Below are 19,761 nucleotides of genomic sequence, written 5' to 3'. Positions count from 1 at the left end.
GTAGTATTTTTTTTCTCCGAACGTTAATTGCTCTTTGGTGAAAAACGAATATTATTAATGAATTTAATATAATTAATTAAATTAATAAGTTTTCTTAAAAAATCTCAAGTTAAAAGGGTTTTATATGTAAAGACGGTATTAGATAATACATCCTTATAAGACTGATAAATTAATTGGATCCTACGTTAACTTTTGTCACAAGACATTAACCAAAACATCTTTACATCTTAAATGCACCATAGAAGATCAACTGGCTTGAAATCACGAATAAGGCATAATTTTATCCTCTAAAAAATAGAGAGGCGGATCAAATTAATCTTTTAAAATGCAGGTGGATAAATTTGAATCAAGGAGGGAAGAAAAATGGAATATAACAATTTCTTGTGGCTAGTATGAGACCAGCCAGAGTTTCTTGGATTACATGTAGAACCGTTTTTAAACAAAAAATTCAAAATAATTATTTCTAGAAAAAACGGATATTTTTGCTTTCATAAAACAATCTCAAAATAAGCATGTGCACTTTTCAAGCAGAATCTGATATCATGCTGCAAATATTTATATTTGGGTCCAAAATACATTCAGTTTCAATTTTTCATAACAGTAAAATTAATATAATGAGTTCATAAAAAAAATTAATATGAAAAAATATTGTAAAAGAAACTTAACTCAATTAAATATATAAACTACGATGATATGACAACTTAAAAAAAATGCTTAAAATTCCAACGTAGCGTGACTTGGTTTTCAAGTTTCCATAGCACCATTCAACTTGTCTGACACCGCAAAATCTTCACCATTTGACTTCTCAAATTTCAGGTGACCTCTAATGCAAGTATTCAATTTATGCTTTTATGAGTTATATAAAGAAGGACTTTTATTTCCAAAAGAAAAAGTTATACCCAATAGAATTTTAATGGTAACGGAAAGGATCATCCTTGTATATCTCAGTTCTAAGGCATCAAATAAAGGGAAAAAAAGGCTAGAAAAGGTACATTTTAAAAGCACCGATATAATCCGATACATATACTTTTCCACTGTACAGAAAAAAACTCAACATATTTATTTGTTTAATAATACCTTAGAAGCAGTTGGCAACAAAACATTACTTGAGTATCCTTCCAGTTCTGCCTTCTATACAAAGGTGTGACCTTTTCTCCAGAACAAAAGGACAAGAGGCTCTTGAGCAGGTAGGTGGTGGTGGTAGCCAAGTGTCACGGACACATGCAACATGTCACTTATCAGCATTGATTCCAAATATCCTGACCTTGTGCATGTGGGGGAACTTTGCAACAACCAGCACAATCACTGCAACAGTGTTGAAGAGCAGCATTGGATTCTGATAGTCTGTTGTGTGTGAGGCTATCAAGTACCTGACAATGAGCAAAAGAACAAAAAAGAAGGCAGTAAATAACTATTGAGTTTTAAAATTCTAACTATAGTCTATCTAACCTTCAAAATATACAAAATTTCTTTAAAATATCAAGTATTGTGGTGCTTCTCATCTTCAAGATACAATTACAAATTAGTTGTCTAGTTGCATTTTGAATAAAGCCTTATTTTGTCAAAAAGTCTTAATTTTAATATTAATTATGAAGTATGTTACTTAATTATGTTTGGTTATTATCATTATTCATATATATTTTAAAATAAATTTTAAAAGCATGTGAGCTTTTACTAGCTCGTGAGTTTAGTTTTACCTAAGCTCTCAAGTTAGACAACCTTACAACAACTTCCCCACTAAGTAGGGTCAGCTACGGATTAAACAAAATCATTGTGTTATGTCAAGAACTAAATCCTCTGCAAATCCATTTTTTTTTTTCACATGGTCAAACCACCTAAGGTGAGATTCTAATCTTTACCATATTTTCCTCAATAGATGTTAGCCCTAACAATCTAAAACATTCATTCATGATCTCATCTTCTCATGATTTTCTGCTCATCCACTATAATAATCTCATCTATGCAACACTAAGCTTATACTCTTTTTGACTCTCTATAACCCAATATTTAGTAACACAGAACACTGACTTTTACACAAGTGCAGTAAAAATTTTCTTAAAAGTTTGAGACAGTTTCCATGAGAATCTGAATCATATCAAAGCTGCTGACATACAATCCACTTGCTGAGGCCCAAATCATTTCCATAAATAGTAACTACTGCTTTTGAACTTCTCAGTTGTTGAAAAACAAGATGGGTGCACCCGTTTATTGCATGTTTGGAAATGATTAGTTCTAGGAAAATAATTGTTTTTCCCTCAAAAGCTACCCCACCCCCTACCCCCCCACCAAAAAAAAATTTCTTCAAAAATAAAATGCGCACTTGATCTGGATCAGTTATGATCAACTCCATGGATATTGGTAGCACTAAATTGAACCAAATGTCTCTAGGCAATGTTTTTCATGTACAATGTTCACTGGAGTATTTGGCATGCAAAATACAGTCCTTTTCAAGAATGTCTTCAGGCAAAAAAATCTGCTACGTAAATTATCATCTTTTTGGCCTCTCTGGCGCTTACTACACTGTCTCTCTGTGAGGGTTTTGTTTAAACTTCTTTTCTTCATTTCTCTTAGGCTTCTTAAATTATATTTGCATCCAATATTTTTATGTTACAATATAAAGCTGTTGGACATCTATGACAGCCAATTTCTAGGTTACATAGGCACACAAAGAGAGCATCAAATACTAACTTCAAACCACTTTAAAAGTTCCCCACACCAGTAACCCATGTAAACAGTAATAAGATGGAAATTGTCCTTAAAAGCATTGTTATCAGTTATCACTTTCTCACTCTATCATTTACAACCTATGGAAACGACATTTAGTATTAGCTAGTCTACCAATTGATTTACAACCCTGGCTAGATAATATTTTAGGATATGAATGAAAGATATATTAGAACTATATAAGATTTGGCTTCTCCGTTGAATAGCTAATAAAATCCTTACTCTTCCTGTTCCTGAAACAAATGTCACTCGAGCAGTGCGAAACAAATCTTGATTTCAGATACAATCCAATGACATAGATGAAGTTCTAGGAAGGCCACAGTTACTACAAATCATAAAGCGGGAAATTTTCATATGTAGCAATTTTACTTTGCTTTTTCTTTTCTTATATTTTCTTGTTTTTGAAACAGATTCATGTTTTCTAGTAATTGCTTGTAGAATTGTTATAATACAACTGTTATGAAGCATACACTTATAACCCTTCAAGTATCGTGAACATCTAAACAAACAACAGAATTCCAAAAATACATGCAACTTATTAAGCTTCATCACAGCTGAGTGGCATGTTCTGCAAAGATAACGAGCACACATGCTCACAAAATGAGAGAAAAGGGAGTCTAATTCAATAAATAGTCAATACAATACCCCAAAAAACATGTTTTGAAAAAAAAATATTAAATTGGACAATAGTTGTTAATCCCAAAAAGCAGTGCAGAGTGGCCAACAATGAACATGTTATGGAAGGATAGTGGGATGGCTTTCATTCTAACCAATTAAAATTAAATAAAGAAATTAAAGGTTAAGACTTAGAAGAGATTAACAAGACAGTGATGAAAAACCTGCTTTGGAGAGATTAAAAACATAATAACACAGACAGAACAGAGCACAGCAGCAAAGGTCACAGTTGGCCAGAAAATGGCCAGGGGTCAGAGATAACCGGAAAAATATGGAGAGCAGAGGGTGCAGAGGCTAGGGAAGGCCAAAAATTGTTGTAGATATGACAAGTGTTGTTAGAGAAGAGTGGGTTTTTTGTTGGAAAGGAGAACAGTGGGTGCCACTTCATAATAGTGCATGCACGTGACTGAGAAACTAGGGTTTTAAGTTCTGATTCAAAGGTGGGGGAAAAATCCAGAATTGACATCCTAAAACGGCCCTAAATGGTGCTGATTCATAGTAAAAATAGGCTTGTTGCAATCCACTCCAATAACACCTGCTCCATCAGTGATTTTCAGCAATTTTGTCCACTACCGCAGCTACAATGGCCACTAACTCAAACTGTGATGCTATTCAATTTTTGCAGCATGCTCCAAGTCGCTCCACAATACAATTCTGCAATAGTGCCACTAATTGGAACTATTGACAACTATCAATTGGATAAGTTGTTATTCATGGTTTCCACACATAAACACAACATTCATTTGCTAGTTCTAGCACTAAAAGAATGCATGTTATTAATAACACTACCAAGAATGACAAACATTTGTCCACATCAGTGATTCAGTGTAGACAATATTTTAATGAATGATGTTGATATTTATATAACAAGGGTGCACGCACACACGCACACTTTCATAGACTCTATGACATCACTAGAAGCAGATACCTTTGTATATAAAAATGATGGCATGCAAATTAGAGAACTTACAGCACCAAAGGAACAACTGTGAGAAACTTCCTGTTACGAGTAAGCTGCTTTCCATTGTCTACCTGCTCCCACCAAGTCAATCTATTGTAGATCCCTTGGTCCTCTGCAAATGGAGTTCCTTTCTTCCAGTGAAAAAAGTGATATGTTACCTGATGGACACAACATAATCAATTAGGCCATTTAGAGAAGTTAAATTGTTTTAGCATCCATTAACAATAATTTACAAACAACAGATTAATTTATAACCTGATTCAATCATTCAATTTTGATTGCAAATAAGAAAAGAAGAAAAAAGATGTCTTCCCCATCAACTCACAAAGTAATAAATGAGCAAAAATGGATTCCCCAAGTACTATGTTAATAAGTTGGCTTAAAGAGACATAACCCCCACCCCAAAAAACAAAAAGGATTATATTAGGTTCTATGAGAAAGCACTATCAAATGAACTTATTGTTAGAAAATTATTTAACGATAAGAAATATTAGGTTCTATGAGAAAGCACTATCAAATGAACTTGAACTTTTTAGAAATGGCCACACCTTAAAAGGCACCATGAAACTTGAACAGACATACTTCTAAAGTCAAACAGAGGAAAAGCAAGAGCAAAATTTTTGAATATTGCAAGCAAGATGAAAACTGGTTAAGTACAGTAAAATAAAAGCAATTTGTTCAAGATACAAAACAATTAATTGAATCAAGAGGAAGCAAATATGTGAAGGACTCCTCTGTTTTGTGGCATTTTCCAGAACCCCCATTCACCTTCTTTGAACATTTCAGAAACAGTTGGCTCCACCTTCTCAAAAGATGAAAATGTTCCTCTAAGGATCATCCGGAATGTAGAAGGCCAACACTTCACAAATAACAAGTAAAATAAACCTATGGCTGGCAATTTGGAGCAAAACCAGATCATTGGCAGGCAGAGCGATTAAGAGACACACAGGAAGCCTAGGACATTTCCAAGCAAATTCTCTAATAGCATCAACATCTTTCTAAACTAAGAAAGGCAAATAATGGTTTAGGAAGAGACTACGACAAGTAAAGACCAAACTGAGCTTATGTATCTTGTAGGGGAAGGTAAAAAAGGAGGTGGGGCTGTGGAGACTGGAGAGGATACATCTGATATAGTAAATATTTATTAAAGATAGTTTAGAACATGGTGGGGCCATGGAGATGGGAATGAGAAATCAATTGTGTAATATTTAACTAAATATTTATTTTGGCTTTAGACTATCAGCAAAGTCTATCCATTAGGGAACAAGCTCTCTTTTAAGAAGTAAATGCAAGAAATATATTGGTCAATACATAGTTTTTTAATAGTATATAATAACTCCAAAGCTTTCCTTGAGTGGCGTATTACATTCCTGTCCTTATTCCACATTCCAAATGACTAACTTCCTAGCCACAGGAGAATTAGAACAAGAATATTGCAGAGTAACTAACTTCCAAGACGTGAGATATAACATGAGCAAGATTATAGAGCAGACACAACAAATTGCTGGTAATACAAACTAGGAATTGGAGGCACCCTCTTTCCTTAACAAGAGAAAACTGAGGTAAAATAGAAAATCATTGGAACACTAACCACTTTCAATTCTAGATTGTGATTTTATGAGATGACCTACCAAGGTACCTCTAATTTGTACATGCCTAATGATAACTCCCACCCCACCCATTTATTAAGCCACATGGAATACCAAACAATTCCAAATGACACAATAAATCATTATCCCAATTGTTCTCCAGGTCAAGCACAATTAAATTCCTTCTAAGATAAGATCATATTCTTAAAATATTCAACACAAACAACACAGGCATACCCTAAAAAGGCCTTAAAACTGAAAGGTGTCCAAAAGGGTAACCAAATCACCAAATCAAAAAATCAAAGACACCCAGAACTCAATTTCAATTTTTTTATTTGTAAAAAGGAAATAATTAAAAGGAAGAAAGAGAGAGATACAGCAAAGTGTGCGAGATTAACGATGGTCCAAGCGATGCCGGGGGAGCAACCGAAGACGGAGAGAACGAGGATCCAAGAAAAGAAAAGGATGAGGATGTAAGTGGTCCAAACGCCAGGGTACGTGAACCACTCCGTGTTCCTGTTCAGATCCGCCGGTGGCACCGCCTTCACGTACAGTTTTGCCATGAATTCCGAAGATACCCTTTTAACCAAAAAAAACCCCAATTGCGCGATCCCAGATGCTAAAGTTTCGACCTTTCAATCAAATGCCTTCGATTCGAAGATTATGGGGCTTCTTCTTTGATGGGGGCTGAAATTTCCAAAACCCAGAAACAAACCCTCTTCTCTCTCTGTGATTAAAATATCAAAGACGGGAATTGGATGGTGTGTGTGGAGGAATTGCAAAAAAATGAAAATGAGAGCTAAAAATTGATTTTTAATGGGCAAATAATGATAGTGGAAACTGATCAATGGAACAAAATATCTTGGAATAATAAGCCCAACTTATATACATATTCAGAGGGTGCCAAACGACGTCGTTTGGGATTTCTTTGATTTTGTTGGGGGTTAGATGCACACAGGGAAACCTAAATTGAAATAGCCAGCATGATTTCTGTTAAATTCTGATTTTTTTTTTCTTTTTTTCATTTTTAACCGATTGTTTGACCAATCATATATACAAATTGAGAAGTGCATGTATTTATAAAACATAGTGCGAACAATTTTTTTTTATTTCTTGTTATAAGACTTAATTCTATTTTTGTGTATTAATTATTTTTTAATTAAAATATTTTGAATAATTTTTTCTCTCTCCTATGAAGATGGAAGAAGATGATGATAAAGTTGAACAAATATTATAATTATAGACAAATTTAATGTTAATAAATAAATTAACTAGTTTTTTTAAGAAATACAAATTAGTTAATTATATTTTATAATTAGGAATAGTGGAGTATATTATACAATTTTCAATTAGTTAAATTTTGAGTAATATACGTATGTATTAGTTATGAATTTGTGAAGCACTGTAGTCGTTGAAATTATAAAAAAAATCAAATAATTTTTTTTAAACTGAAATTACTATTATTTTAATTCCTAAAATACATAATTTATTATTATTATAGTTACTAAATTTTATAATTTATTACCATTAAAGTCTTTAACTGGGTTAACAAGAGAACGTGACTAACAAATTTTAATTTCAAGGATTTATTTAAAAAAATATATTTTTAAGTACTACTATGATAGTGTTTCACAAATTGAAGGATTAAAAATGATGATTTATTTGTTAAAATTTATTCAACTATAAAATTAAGAGAGATTTATTAAATAAACAGCGAGACTTACAAAATTTTGTAATTTCTAATGCCAGAATTAATATTGATGGTATTTCTCTTACGAATTTATATTGCCATTTTTTATATAATATACCACAACTGAAAATAATAATGTAAAAAAAGTATAATGTAAAAAAAGTTGATTCATAAATTCCAATTTAACTGCTAGCACTTTACCAGATAATTTGGCTGTAATTTTGATTGGAAATAGAGATGATAAACATCCAAATGCAACCTTACAGGGAGAAAAGTCGTTATACGAAGCATTGTCATTTTCTAAGGCAATACATTATTTCATCAAATGCACAGTTAGAATAACTAAAAACGAATTATAGAAAAATAAAAAAAGATATATCAATAACTACTGGCAGATAGCAATCCGCAAGAAATAACAATTTGACACGATTGAACAACATCAACCATCCACTGGTGATATCAACCATTAATTAGACATGCATCAGTTTTATGTGCATATCAACCATTAACTAGGACATGTCCATTCAAAGCCAAATTCTCAACTGCCCCTTTGATCACATCAATGTCAGTTAGCCACACCAACTGTAATAGTACTTGGCATTGAAGAGGATAAGGAAACATTTCAGCCATATGAAACCCAATAACATAAGAAATTTGATCACTTTTCATTCCTTCTTAGTCACTATAACAAAGAGTACAAGACCACTTTTGCTATACAAGGCAAAGTCCTCACAATTGTTCTACAACATATCACAATTACCGAAGCCATGCAGTTAGTGGTACATGTGCCTCCCCTTTGTTATGGTACTCAAAAAGAGGTAAATACACCAATTTTCATTTCCAATTTTCAAACATAGCAATAATAAAGAGGCCCAGCTTTCATCCACTAATTATAGAAACTCAATGTATTTTGTGTTTTTTTGGTTGAATGATAGAAACTAAATGTATTTAGAGGCCAAGTAGAATAAAGATTTTCAAAATTTAGAATATGTTATAATATTAATGATCTTGATTTATTTTAAAATTTGAAAGAATTGAGAAAATTGTTAATAAAAGAACTTAATACTCCAATTAAATGTATTAAATTATATGAAAAGATATTAGATTATTTTAAATGTATGTTTTCTTATAAAATATTATTATTTCACTTAAAAGTAGCTATTAATCAAAAGATAATTTCAAAATTTAAATTACTTAAATCATATTTTAAATCAATAATGTTACATGATAGATATAATAGTTAGTTAAGTTATTTTTATTGAGAGTGAAATATTGAAAAATTAGTTAATTATAAAACTTTATAAATGATTTTCTAATTCAAAATGCTAGAAAATTAATGCAAGGATTACTAATTTGTTTTATATTAAGTTACTCTATTAGTTTTGGTTTGGTTAAGGCTTCAAAACTTTCTAAACACAATCCCTGTAACATTTAATGGTAAAGAACTATGTCATGGTTACAAATTTGGACTTCAAAAAAAAAAAAAGAAGAAAAGAATGACAAACTTTGCTCAAGAGGCTGACATTACAAAAATTATAATCCTACATCAGCTTCTCCTTTCTGAAACATCACACAGAAGAGGCAGATATAATTTCTTGTTATCGACAAATATTAATTTATTAGAATTTTATTAGTTTGGTTAGCAGAAAAAAACGAATCTATATATATTTTTTTCTTTTTTAACTATCAAATTCATCTTATATTTCCAAAAGTCGGTTATAGTTGTTGATGGAATTAGCAATTTAAGGAAGAAATTAAATGAGTGGAACTTTCCCTTCAGCCAATGCACCTTTCACAAAAGGCAAGGCCTGCTTCGGGAGTTAATTCTCATGTTTATCGTCACAGTAACAAAAACAATTCAAATATAAATGACACTTTATATGAGTCCTTTTAATCCTAATGGATTCATCTTTCCAAATCCACCTCACAAAAAGGTAAGGACCAGAGATTAGTAGGTCATGTGAACTAATAATTAAGGCTATGGAAACTGGAAAGCATAGGACAACCACACATATTCAGAAAGTATATATGATATGAATTGTGTTAACAAAGTGACAAAGTAACTTTTTTTAAAAAAACAAAGTGACTAGTATAATTAACCGTGTGCAAGTTACCACCATTCGCATCACCTTATTTATTAATCATTAAATGAAAACCAGAATCAAAATTTATATGAAAATATGCATGGTAGAAACAATGAAAGAAGTTCATCTAAAATAAAAACAAAAGAGAAGAAAATAACTACCGAATTTTGTTGCATTACAGAAAACGTGAACGAAGTGCACATCACACACTATCTAGATTTTTTTATTTCTTTCTCTAAAATATAATCTTATTTCATTTTTAGTCTTTACAAAATTTTTGCTCTACGTTTGATTCTTGGAAAATTTCTGTTTTGTTTTGGAAGAATTATTAAAAATAATTAATTAATTTTTTTAATAAAAATTAATCATCAATAATGAAACATGAAACTGATAAACACTTCACAATCTACACATATAATATGATAAAAAAAAACTTTAAATATGAATTTAGTTTTTATAAATTTTTTTAATTTATTTTTGTTCCTACTTTTTTTTCACTTTTAGTCATTATCAATTTGTGTTTTTTTTAATTTTAATTTCTGTAAAAAAAATTATTTATAAAAATCGAAAATAAGTAGAATTTATCATTACTCAAATATTATACTTAATCAATTAAGTTAAATTCCTTATTAAATTTTATAATAGCTAAAAATGAAGAATTTTTTTACAAGGATAAAAATTAAAAAAATACAAATTTACATAAACTAAATTCATATTTAACAAGAAGAAAAAAAAAACTAAACTTTTTTGTTCAGTTGGCTATTTGTTTACTTATCTTCTTTTTCTCTCTTAGTTTCTTTGGTGAATTTTTTCTTGTTTGAACCCTTTTATCTTATTTTAATCTAACAACAATAAAAATAAAAAAACCATCCGTGATATTTTCCATCAATCGAAAGATAAAAGTCATCTGATCCTCATCTCCACATTAATATAAATTGAAGTTTCTTTCTGTTAGGTAGTTACTTAGTTTAGTTCATAACTTCTCCCATTTGACCTCAAAAGTCAAACCTCATCTTCTTCCTTCTCAAACGCATATTTCTTAACAAAATTAGCACTCTGATTCACCATATACCTGTCTGTTCACCCCTTCTCTTTCTCATCCATTGTTTCCTCATTTTCTCTTTCTTCCCTCACCAACCACCATTCCTCATTCCTCCCTTTTTTCCCTTTTGATTATTTTCCTCAGAAGGTTGGATAATGGGAGACCCATTTGGTAAATTTTAAACCTTTGGGAGTTTTTGGTACCTGGGTCGATGGAAGAATGGACTTTGAGAGGAAGGTGGTGGTGTTGGGTTTCATTTGATTATGATTTTTTGCTATGACATGGAAGGTTGGGTTTTGGATTTAGGTTCATTGCCTCCAACCATTGTCATCGAATGCCGATTCCAGCTGCGGTCGGCATTCGATTCCTCCTTCGTTCAGTCCCAACCTTTCTCCATTCCAACCACGAACTAGGGCCCATCCTGTAAGCACAAATAAACAAATACAAAAACAAGCAATTTGTGTTTGGTTCTGTTTGTTTCAGCCACTAGAATGAATTCTGGTGCTGTCTTGGCATTGCCTCCTGTAAGCAACGTGTTCAGGACAAGGGAACCTCATGATTTTGAGGATGACTTTGTGGAGAAAGATCCAACCGGCCGCTACATAAGGGTATCATGACCATTCTTCATTTATATATTTTTGGATTCATTTGTGGTCAACTTTTGTGGTTCTACTAGATTTGAACCAATGTATGGGAAATGTGATGTTGTGTTTGTGTGTTTTATAGAGGGAGGTGATGTGTTTTAATTGCTTAGGTTGGTTTGATGGTAAAAAAGTGCTAGTTGAGCTAGAGTAGCTAGGCGGGCACATTTGGAATCAATGCTGCATTCGTGGTTGCACATATGCTGGTCTTCAAAGTTCAAACAATAGTAATTTGATATTGATTAGCCATATTTTTCTTGTATGACTTGTGGATTACAAATTTGCTATACAAGCTATACAAGTTGAATAAATGGCACGATGCTAGAGACTGTATATTATGTGCCAAAATGCATCCTCTCCTTCACTTTGAGTTGGGGACGCTTTTGTCAGGCTTGAAAGTGTTCTTATCATTAGAGAAAAAATTTGTAAATTGCCTATTAGGTTGTATCTGTAATGAATTGCCTCGATACAACTATGAAAGAGAGAATCACATTTTAAGTTCCATTTTTACTATATAAACCAGGTGTGTTAGTGATTATTATTTTTAATGCAGAAGTGTAAAACCTATCTCATGCTTGAAATTCATTATTACAAATAATCCTCCATATGAAAAATTTGCTTTCTGTAAAACACAACTAGGGATATTTATTACAATATGCACACATCGTCCAAGGGGATTTGTTTACTTCTTTTCAATGATGCTAGGATTCACTTGTTCTTTATATTTGCTATTTTCATTTTTTTTCTCTCATTTTTGTCTCAGAACAATGAAATCTTGGGTAAAGGGGATTTGGTTACTTCTTTTCAATGATTCTATGGTTCACTTGTTCTTTATATTTGCTATTTTCAATTGATTTTTTTTCTCTTGTTTTTGTCTCAGAACAATGAAATCTTGGGTAGAGGTGCCTTCAAAACCGTGTACGATTCTGATGCCTAGTCTCTATTTTTCTTTCTTTCTATTTTTAATATTTTTACTCATTATCTCTATTTCATTATATTTTCTTCCTAGTCTTCTAGTTTAATTTGATTCAGAATTTACTTGCTAAGAATTATTTCTTCAAGAAATTTAGTCCTCAATAACAATTAGGAGGGTTCTGGCAGTTTTTACTTGTTAAAACATGCTATTTAATCTCTTTCTCTTTTGCAGTTATAGGGGGTTTGATGAAGTTGATGGAATAGAAGTTGCTTGGAACCAAGTTAAGATTGATGGCCTCATGCATTCAGTAGATGATCTTGCGAAATTGTATTCTGAAGTTAATCTATTAAAGTCTTTGAAACATGAAAATATCATTAAGTTCTATGATTCTTGGATTGATGATAAGAAGAAAACTGTTAACATGATTACTGAACTCTTCACATCAGGAAATTTAAGGCAGTAGGTTCTCTTGATTTCCCCCTTTCCTTTAAGTTTTTCGGTTCTAATGTGCATATATGAAACTGTTTACACCTTTGGCTGGCAGATATCGCAAGAAGCATAAATATGTTGAAATGAAAGCTATAAAAGGTTGGGCCAGGCAGATTCTTCATGGCTTAGTATATCTTCACAGTCACAAGCCGCCCATTATTCACAGAGATTTGAAATGTGACAACATCTTTGTGAATGGAAACCAAGGTGAAGTTAAGATAGGGGACCTTGGTTTAGCAATTGTCATGCAACAACCAACCGCCCAAAGTGTTATTGGTAACATTTACTTTCGTTAAAAGTGATGTTATTTTTATCATTCTGGTCCTTTATGGCACTGAACTATGCTTTTGTTTGTTGTTTCTCTATTTTAAAAGGGACTCCTGAGTTTATGGCTCCAGAACTATATGAAGAGGCATACACTGAACTTGTTGACATCTATTCTTTTGGGATGTGCATATTGGAGATGGTTACTCTTGAATATCCCTATAGTGAATGCCAAAATCCTGCTCAAATCTTTAAGAAAGTTACCTCAGTGAGTAAATCAATTATTGGCATATCCTTATCAGTTATAATTGCATGCTCATAATAAAAGACTTTTTAACTCATATTTATGCTTTGTTGTGATGTATGTCGTTGCAGGGCATCAAACCTGCTTCCCTTAATAAGGTGAGTGATCCCCAACTTAAGGACTTTATTGAGAAATGTCTGGTTCCAGCATCTGAGAGATTGTCAGCAGATGAGCTTCTTAAAGACCCATTTCTACAAGTTGAGAATCCAAAAGATCCCATCCTTTATCCTTTACAACCTCCTAGCAGAACACTGAGAGCATATTCATTCAAGTCTGGTTCTCTATCTATGGACATGGATTCTGACTACAAACCGTTTTCTATGAGCATTTATTCTGAAAGCAACCAGGAAAACCCACATTGTCCTATTTTTGAAGTGCAGAGGACATATAAGAACAACAAGTTTAGGTTGAAAGGGACTAAAAATGATGTTAATTCAGTATCATTGACCTTGCGAATTGCTGATACATGTGGTGAGTATTTGGTCTTTCCTTTACCTTCACCTTCACCTTTCATTATTTTTGTTTCGAGGAGAGGCGGGGGAGTAGATAACATCTGAATTAGGTTTTGACATGCTTTCCGGTGCCTTGGAATTTGATACTTGATGCATAGTTTGTTGTGTTACTAGCAGGTCGAGTCCGGAATATACATTTTCTCTTTTACCCTGATACAGATACCGCAGTCTCTGTGGCCACAGAGATGGTTGAACATTTGGAGCTGGCAGATCATGATGTAGATTTCATAGCCGAGCTTATTGATTACTTGATAATGAAACTTCTACCTTGGTGGAAGCCCTCACCAGATCATTGCTCATGTGGAGAATTAAGTCCTTATTGTACAAATATAGATGGCCAAACATTAATGGCATGGCCGTGGGGTTCTGTCTCAACTAGTATTCCCTCTGAATTGGTTATTGGTCAGGATGGCTTCTCTGGGTCTGATACAACTCCCAAAGAAGATTTTGTGGTGTCTGAGAATAGCAGTGTTTCCAAAATTGCTAATAATGCTACTTTTGAGGGTGATTGTAATTCTTCTAGTCTGGTTAAATTGGAAGATCGATATTCACAAGGATCTAGAGCTTCTGAGATGATTATTGAAAATACTTCTATGAAAAATGACAATTGTCATGATTCCAATGATGATTTAAGTTCTAAATGCTTTAGTAGTTCCATGTCTGAACTTAGGGATGTATATTTTGAGGACTGTAAATTGCAACAAACAGAGTATTGTGTTGGGGAAGGAGTTGTGATAAATGAATTCCCAAAGAACTCGGGGTCAGTTCTTGGAACATCCATTAATGTTGAAAATCTGGCAAGTAGCTGTTCTTATGTGTCATCAACAGAAGAGGACATTGATCTTGGGCTAAAGTTTAAACTTGATGAAATTGAGGCACACTATCAGCATTGGATTGATGAACTTAATGAAATGATGCTGGAGGCATTGGAATCCACCAGACGGAGATGGATGGCCAAGAAGAAATTGGCTGCTCAGTGATTTTGAACTTGTTGATTGACCTCTTTTTACCCTTGTCAAAATTGTTTCATTGTAAAGTTTGTGTTCTTAACGGCAATTTGTGTATTGGATGTGGCTCTTTTTAGTGGAAGCGAGTATCCTTACCCTCAACCTATTTTTTCCATGCTTTGGAGATATTTCTCAATCTCTCATTAGCATAGCATAATGTAGGAGAATGTGTCTCGAGAAAATTTTATAGTTCTAGAAGACGCATTCTGATGGGGACCCTTTGCTATTTTAGTATATTGTTCATCATTACAGCTTTGCATGCCACAATTGTTGCAGATCATTAGACTTCTTCCCTCCACAAAATAAGCACGAGCAAATAAAATCACATTTTAAGTACTTTATTTTCTGTGTAAAAGAAAACCAGTATTTCTTCAAAACTCCAATCAACCAAATTTAGTGATAATTTGAATCCAAAACTCTCGGATCACTTTTAAGTATTTGGCTAACATAAAGTTAAAAACACAAAAAATCCTGATTTTTAAATCCAAGTGTGGAAATTGTGATTCATCATTACCCTTGAAGGAATTTAGTAGATGAAGGTGCACTTAAGGAAAGCATGTATGATTACCATTTCAGATTGATTGTGAAAAGTGTAAGTCTACTTAATACTAATAGTCAACCTAAGTGGAAGAAGTGGTTAGTGGTGATTGAGACTTGAAATGTGCACTATCAGGATCCAGACTTACAAAAAGCAAGATAAAGAATATCAAAATTTGTATGAACTGTAAGGATTTTTTATGCATATTAATGTATTAATGTGAGAGGGTGAAGCGAGATTTATTGCTGAGTATTTGCACTTAACACCCCCAATAGATAAGGACTCATCCGTTGAGAAGACTAACAAGTAAAAAAACTTCAAAACCAATATAATTAGAAAAATAAATTTGGCATTATTTAGAATTTATATCTTCTAAAATCTCCCGGCACATATAAAGGGTCAATTAGTTGAAATTTGCTACAAAAACTCAACCCTCCCTCTTTTCCTCTCACCGACACCCTCTCCCACAACTATGATTATATTATAAAGGAGAATATGTATTTTTAGCCTTTATACTTTTTTTTTAAAATATGGCCAATATTCTTATACTTTCATATAAATAGATTTAATCCTTAAACTTTAAAAAATGTGGTTTTAGTTCTTCATAACTAAAAACTCATCATGTCTTTTAAAAATTCATCAAAATAAAAGTACAGTACCTTTGACCGAAAATATACGGACTAAAAATATATATTTTTGGTACTATAAAACATATATAACTAATGCATAAACCAACATACACGTAAAAATCAAAAGGGCAAAGGTAAGTTTTACTTCAATGTACAAGATGATGAAAGAAAACACATTAACACAAGACTCCATAATATCAATTGGAGACATTTTCAGTGGAATCTTCCTTTCGACTGATTCTAGTTTTGCATATTTTGTATGTGTTTGTTCTCTCTTGTGCTTATTCTAAAAGGAATACCTAGCTTTTCAAGCAACACAATATTTGTTAAGGAATTGCATCACTTTCTCACCAAACTATTAAACTACTTTTCTCATGCCGTCATTTTCAACACCTTTTATTTAAGCAATATTCTTATTATCAAACTCTTTTAGAATCTGCGTTACTCAATCACCCTCTTAGGCATATTCTTTTCTTCAAATTATTTCTGTGTGATTGACGTCACATAGTTTGGATAGGTACGTATCTTGCACTTCAATCAGCCCTATAGACACAGTTTGAGATAACCATTTGACAAATCATAACCATTATCACATTTGTGACATGGTAAGATAGGCTTCTAGTGTTTGGTTTGGTCACTTTTCTATAATTGAGTCTTTGACCAACCTTTTCCTTTTACACTTTTATTTACGAGTAGGAGCAAAAGTGGCAGTGCCAGGCAAATTCATCAATGGCAGAGTTGATGGCATCACGGGCATACTGCTGCTTTAAGTGCCAGAACCTTGTTGCTTTCCATGATGATATTGTTTCTAAAGATTTCCAGGTGAGATTTTCTCTTCCATTTTTGGCATTTTTCTCTATGTTTATGCTAGTTTTCTAAATTGAAATGGATCATCCATTTATACCTATCAGAATAGGATCTGTTGAAGCTAAATTTTGACTAATCAAATGTCTGAAACGACCAATTACCGACGAGGTGATTCCCTTGAAGCGCCAACAGGATCATAATAAAAAACAAGACTTCTACAACTTGTCGAGCTAAAGATTAGGATTCATATACTTAATATTAATCATGTCAAAAACCTTTCAAACATTGCCTGAAATTAATCTGATCTGCAGTGAATTTCTTCAAATTATATTGTCAATTTCCTTCAAACTTGTATATGCCAAGGCTATATATATAGTTCACAGTTTTTTTATGCTGTTTGTGTGAATTAATTTGGTGCCAAATCTGGATAAAAGGGTCGGATGATGAAGATGTTTCAGGTTCCTTTTTAACCAAGGATTTTCAAGAGTTATGTTTAACAGGCAAGCAATGGCAGAGCTTTTTTATTCTCTCACGCAATGAACATTATTTTGGGTCCTAAAGAGGATAGGCAACTTATCACTGGTCTTCACACAGTGGCTGATGTGTATTGCTCTGACTGTGGAGAGGAACTTGGTTGGAAATATATTAAAGCTTATGAGGAAACACAGAAGTACAAAGAAGGAAAATGCGTACTAGAGAAGTTCAAGATAATCAAGGGCAATGGATAGTAAATTTTTTTTACCATTTTGGATCCAAGCCATCAGATTTTAATTGTTCATAGGCTGATTGTGAATTTCTTGCAAAGATCATAGGGGAAGAAATTGAATTTGTTCAAATTTCAAAACATTATTTTAGTAGTTACTCTAAAAAATTTCTAAATGAAATAAGTTACATGATTTCTCCCCTAGTGTGAACAGTTAATTGGTCCTTTTTCATGTTGTACAAAAGATTCTTTTCAAGAAAATTACAAAGGTCATTCATTGGTATTGGTACATAAAGCTTGGCAACTAGCAGAAGCCTCTTTGTTTTTGCACTATCAGCCAAAATGACTGACTATTTAGGTATAGATAAAACAGATACAATTCTATGTACTTTGGTGTTTTTCTCCAATCACAATGGGAGTTTTACTTGGACAATTTGCATTGACATTTAATGAAATAGTTTATTATGCGCCTTACTAAAGTGAAACTCCAATTGTGATAGGAAAATAACACCAAAAACACCTATAGAACTATATGTAAGTTTTGTCCTTTTAGAATTTATAGTAGTAATTTATAGCTTAATTATAATTTTTAAAATTTATTTTAATAAGTTTTATATTGGAAAAAATCCAAATTCCACATAGGTTAAATATAAAGTCATATAAGAGTATATAAGTGAGAGACAACTCTCGCCCCTTGAGCTAACTTTTGGGATTGAGTTAGGGCTAAACTCATATTCTAAGAATCTAAGATTTTACTATTAAGTTTATGAATAACTTGATTAATCTGTTTAGCTTAATATCGTCTAGTTAGACTGCCTTTATTTTTGCATGAAGTAGAAACTTTTTCTTTGTGAGCATCATTCTTGTAAAATTGAAATTCCAACTGTTAGAAAAGTTGACACATTGTAACTCTCAATTAAGCAGATAGAATCCCACAACCCCCATATAGATATTGTTGTGCCCCCACATTGATAACAGGATGTACTGTCTAAAATATGTGATATTTGTACTCCGTTCTGTCATAAAATAAATTGATTTTATATCCTTTAAAAGGACAAAGTAAAATGAATGATGCTTGGCACATCTTTTGCTGTTTCGAATTCTACTAATTCAAATTTAAGCTATTGGAGCATCTCAAATAGTGTAACTATGGTAGAGTAGCTTAACTCATTTTTGGTGAGTTTTATCAAGTCACATGAGATTTAAGAATTTTAACCAGTTTTCTCTCTAATGGTGTAATCGTTAAAAACTTAAAATGGATCATACAATTATTTTTATATAAGAATTGACATTTGCCACTTGGATTACTTCAATGCTCTAACAATGAATATGCATAAGAACTAATTCTTTTAAGTTAAAGAATTTCGTAAACAAGTTGAAATTGCTCCTAGGTACTTACAGAAAGATGATGTTTATTTAGACTGACAAATTGCTGTCTGCTGAAGCTTTTGCATGACAAGTCAATAGTTGAATAAGACAGAATTTGTCAGAGTCAGAGTTCTTTTAACTGTTCACTTCAGACTGGTGTCCAATTGTGGGGTATGCATAATACAGAACTCCTGCAGCATTTATTTGAAGCAAACCCACAAAACTAGATAATAGTAGGAAAAAAATTAAAGGAAAACATGTGGTTAGTATCTCTATAATCATCTTCATCTTCAGTATGATTAGTGAGTGAAGCACTATTTTAGTCCTCACAATTGTAGTGTAATGTCATTTTAGTTCCTAAAATTATTAAAATAGTTCCTAATATTGTGAAGTGTTAATCAAAGTACTCTTTTTGCTACTCTCAATTAATTAACGATGTAAGAGACACTTAGTGACATGTTAAGTGTCATATTGGCTTCTATGTGTCACACACTAAGGCTGTGTTTGCTTTGGCGTGGTCGTTTGCCAAAGCTTCCTCTCACAGAAATTGTGTGTCTTGAGTGTAAAACAAACACACTAAAATGATAGTTGAAATCCATGACTTGAGTGTGTTTGGATTAAGGTTTGGAAGTCTTTGAATGGAAGTTTGCACATTCCAAATCAGTGAACTGAGAAGCAACTCTCTTGTATCATTGAAGTTAATGTGTTACATTGAATGTAATTGTTTTCCAAACACAGCCCCATGTTGACATAAACTAAAGTAAGAGTAGAAATACAATTGATTCATCATCTTTTCTCCATTCAGTAACTTTCAGTTC

General features: G+C 32.6%; 3 protein-coding genes across 8 annotated transcripts; 2 read left to right on the top strand and 1 right to left on the bottom strand.

Annotated features, from left to right (window-relative positions):
• Positions 1 to 980: 980 nt before the first annotated feature.
• Positions 981 to 6,939, bottom strand: LOC100802112 (ORM1-like protein 3). The gene is made up of 3 exons (XM_003528733.5): positions 6,327 to 6,939; positions 4,370 to 4,518; positions 981 to 1,370 (listed from the first exon to the last, which is right to left on the bottom strand). The coding sequence occupies exons 1-3, from the start codon at positions 6,510 to 6,512 to the stop codon at positions 1,232 to 1,234; spliced, it is 474 nt and encodes a 157-aa protein (XP_003528781.1). The 5' UTR covers positions 6,513 to 6,939; the 3' UTR covers positions 981 to 1,231.
• A 3,727-nt stretch (positions 6,940 to 10,666) lies between these two features.
• WNK6 (with no lysine kinase 6) lies at positions 10,667 to 14,980 on the top strand. Of its 3 annotated transcripts, NM_001249016.1 has the most exons (8): positions 11,100 to 11,188; positions 11,256 to 11,373; positions 12,287 to 12,342; positions 12,554 to 12,781; positions 12,867 to 13,087; positions 13,186 to 13,343; positions 13,451 to 13,850; positions 14,009 to 14,871. In NM_001249016.1, exons 1-8 carry the CDS (start codon positions 11,100 to 11,102, stop codon positions 14,869 to 14,871), a joined length of 2,133 nt encoding a protein of 710 aa, NP_001235945.1. The 3 variants fall into 3 exon arrangements, with proteins under 3 accessions (XP_006582825.1, XP_006582824.1, NP_001235945.1); XM_006582762.4 differs by having other exon boundaries at positions 10,667 to 11,373; positions 12,287 to 12,324; positions 14,009 to 14,980; XM_006582761.4 differs by having other exon boundaries at positions 10,667 to 11,373; positions 12,287 to 12,324; positions 14,006 to 14,980.
• Positions 14,981 to 16,198: 1,218 nt separating this feature from the next.
• LOC100788878 (protein yippee-like At4g27745) lies at positions 16,199 to 17,864 on the top strand. 4 transcript variants are annotated; one of them, XM_041017280.1, is made up of 3 exons: positions 16,199 to 16,322; positions 16,762 to 16,887; positions 17,373 to 17,864. In XM_041017280.1, the coding sequence occupies exons 1-3, from the start codon at positions 16,215 to 16,217 to the stop codon at positions 17,598 to 17,600; spliced, it is 462 nt and encodes a 153-aa protein (XP_040873214.1). In that variant the 5' UTR covers positions 16,199 to 16,214; the 3' UTR covers positions 17,601 to 17,864. The 4 variants fall into 4 exon arrangements, 3 of the variants coding, with proteins under 3 accessions (XP_040873214.1, XP_006583216.1, XP_006583214.1); XM_006583153.4 differs by lacking the exon at positions 16,199 to 16,322 and adding an exon at positions 16,452 to 16,582; XM_006583151.3 differs by lacking the exon at positions 16,199 to 16,322 and adding an exon at positions 16,538 to 16,670.
• The last annotated feature ends 1,897 nt before the right edge of the window (positions 17,865 to 19,761 follow it).

This window comes from Glycine max, chromosome 7 (genome assembly GCF_000004515.6).
Source record: "Glycine max cultivar Williams 82 chromosome 7, Glycine_max_v4.0, whole genome shotgun sequence".
In the NCBI taxonomy this organism is placed as follows: Eukaryota; Viridiplantae; Streptophyta; class Magnoliopsida; order Fabales; family Fabaceae; genus Glycine; species Glycine max.
The sequence above is the reverse complement of the archived record's forward strand: the minus strand, read 5'-3'. Positions and strand labels throughout refer to the sequence as shown.

Excerpts from the sequence above, each read along its gene's own strand:
- LOC100802112 (XM_003528733.5), bottom strand. The coding sequence starts at position 6,512 with ATGGCAAAACTGTACGTGAAGGCGGTGCCACCGGCGGATCTGAACAGG. Across the intron at positions 4,519-6,326 it reads TTAATCTCGCACACTTTGCT|GTAACATATCACTTTTTTCA; the intron begins GTATCTCTCTCT and ends TGTGTCCATCAG. Across the intron at positions 1,371-4,369 it reads ACAGTTGTTCCTTTGGTGCT|GTACTTGATAGCCTCACACA; the intron begins GTAAGTTCTCTA and ends GCTCATTGTCAG.
- WNK6 (NM_001249016.1), top strand. The coding sequence starts at position 11,100 with ATGCCGATTCCAGCTGCGGTCGGCATTCGATTCCTCCTTCGTTCAGTC. Across the intron at positions 12,343-12,553 it reads GTGTACGATTCTGATGCCTA|TTATAGGGGGTTTGATGAAG; the intron begins GTCTCTATTTTT and ends TCTCTTTTGCAG. Across the intron at positions 13,088-13,185 it reads AACCGCCCAAAGTGTTATTG|GGACTCCTGAGTTTATGGCT; the intron begins GTAACATTTACT and ends CTATTTTAAAAG.
- LOC100788878 (XM_041017280.1), top strand. The coding sequence starts at position 16,215 with ATGTACAAGATGATGAAAGAAAACACATTAACACAAGACTCCATAATA. Across the intron at positions 16,323-16,761 it reads ATTCTAGTTTTGCATATTTT|GAGCAAAAGTGGCAGTGCCA; the intron begins GTATGTGTTTGT and ends ATTTACGAGTAG. Across the intron at positions 16,888-17,372 it reads TTGTTTCTAAAGATTTCCAG|GCAAGCAATGGCAGAGCTTT; the intron begins GTGAGATTTTCT and ends TATGTTTAACAG.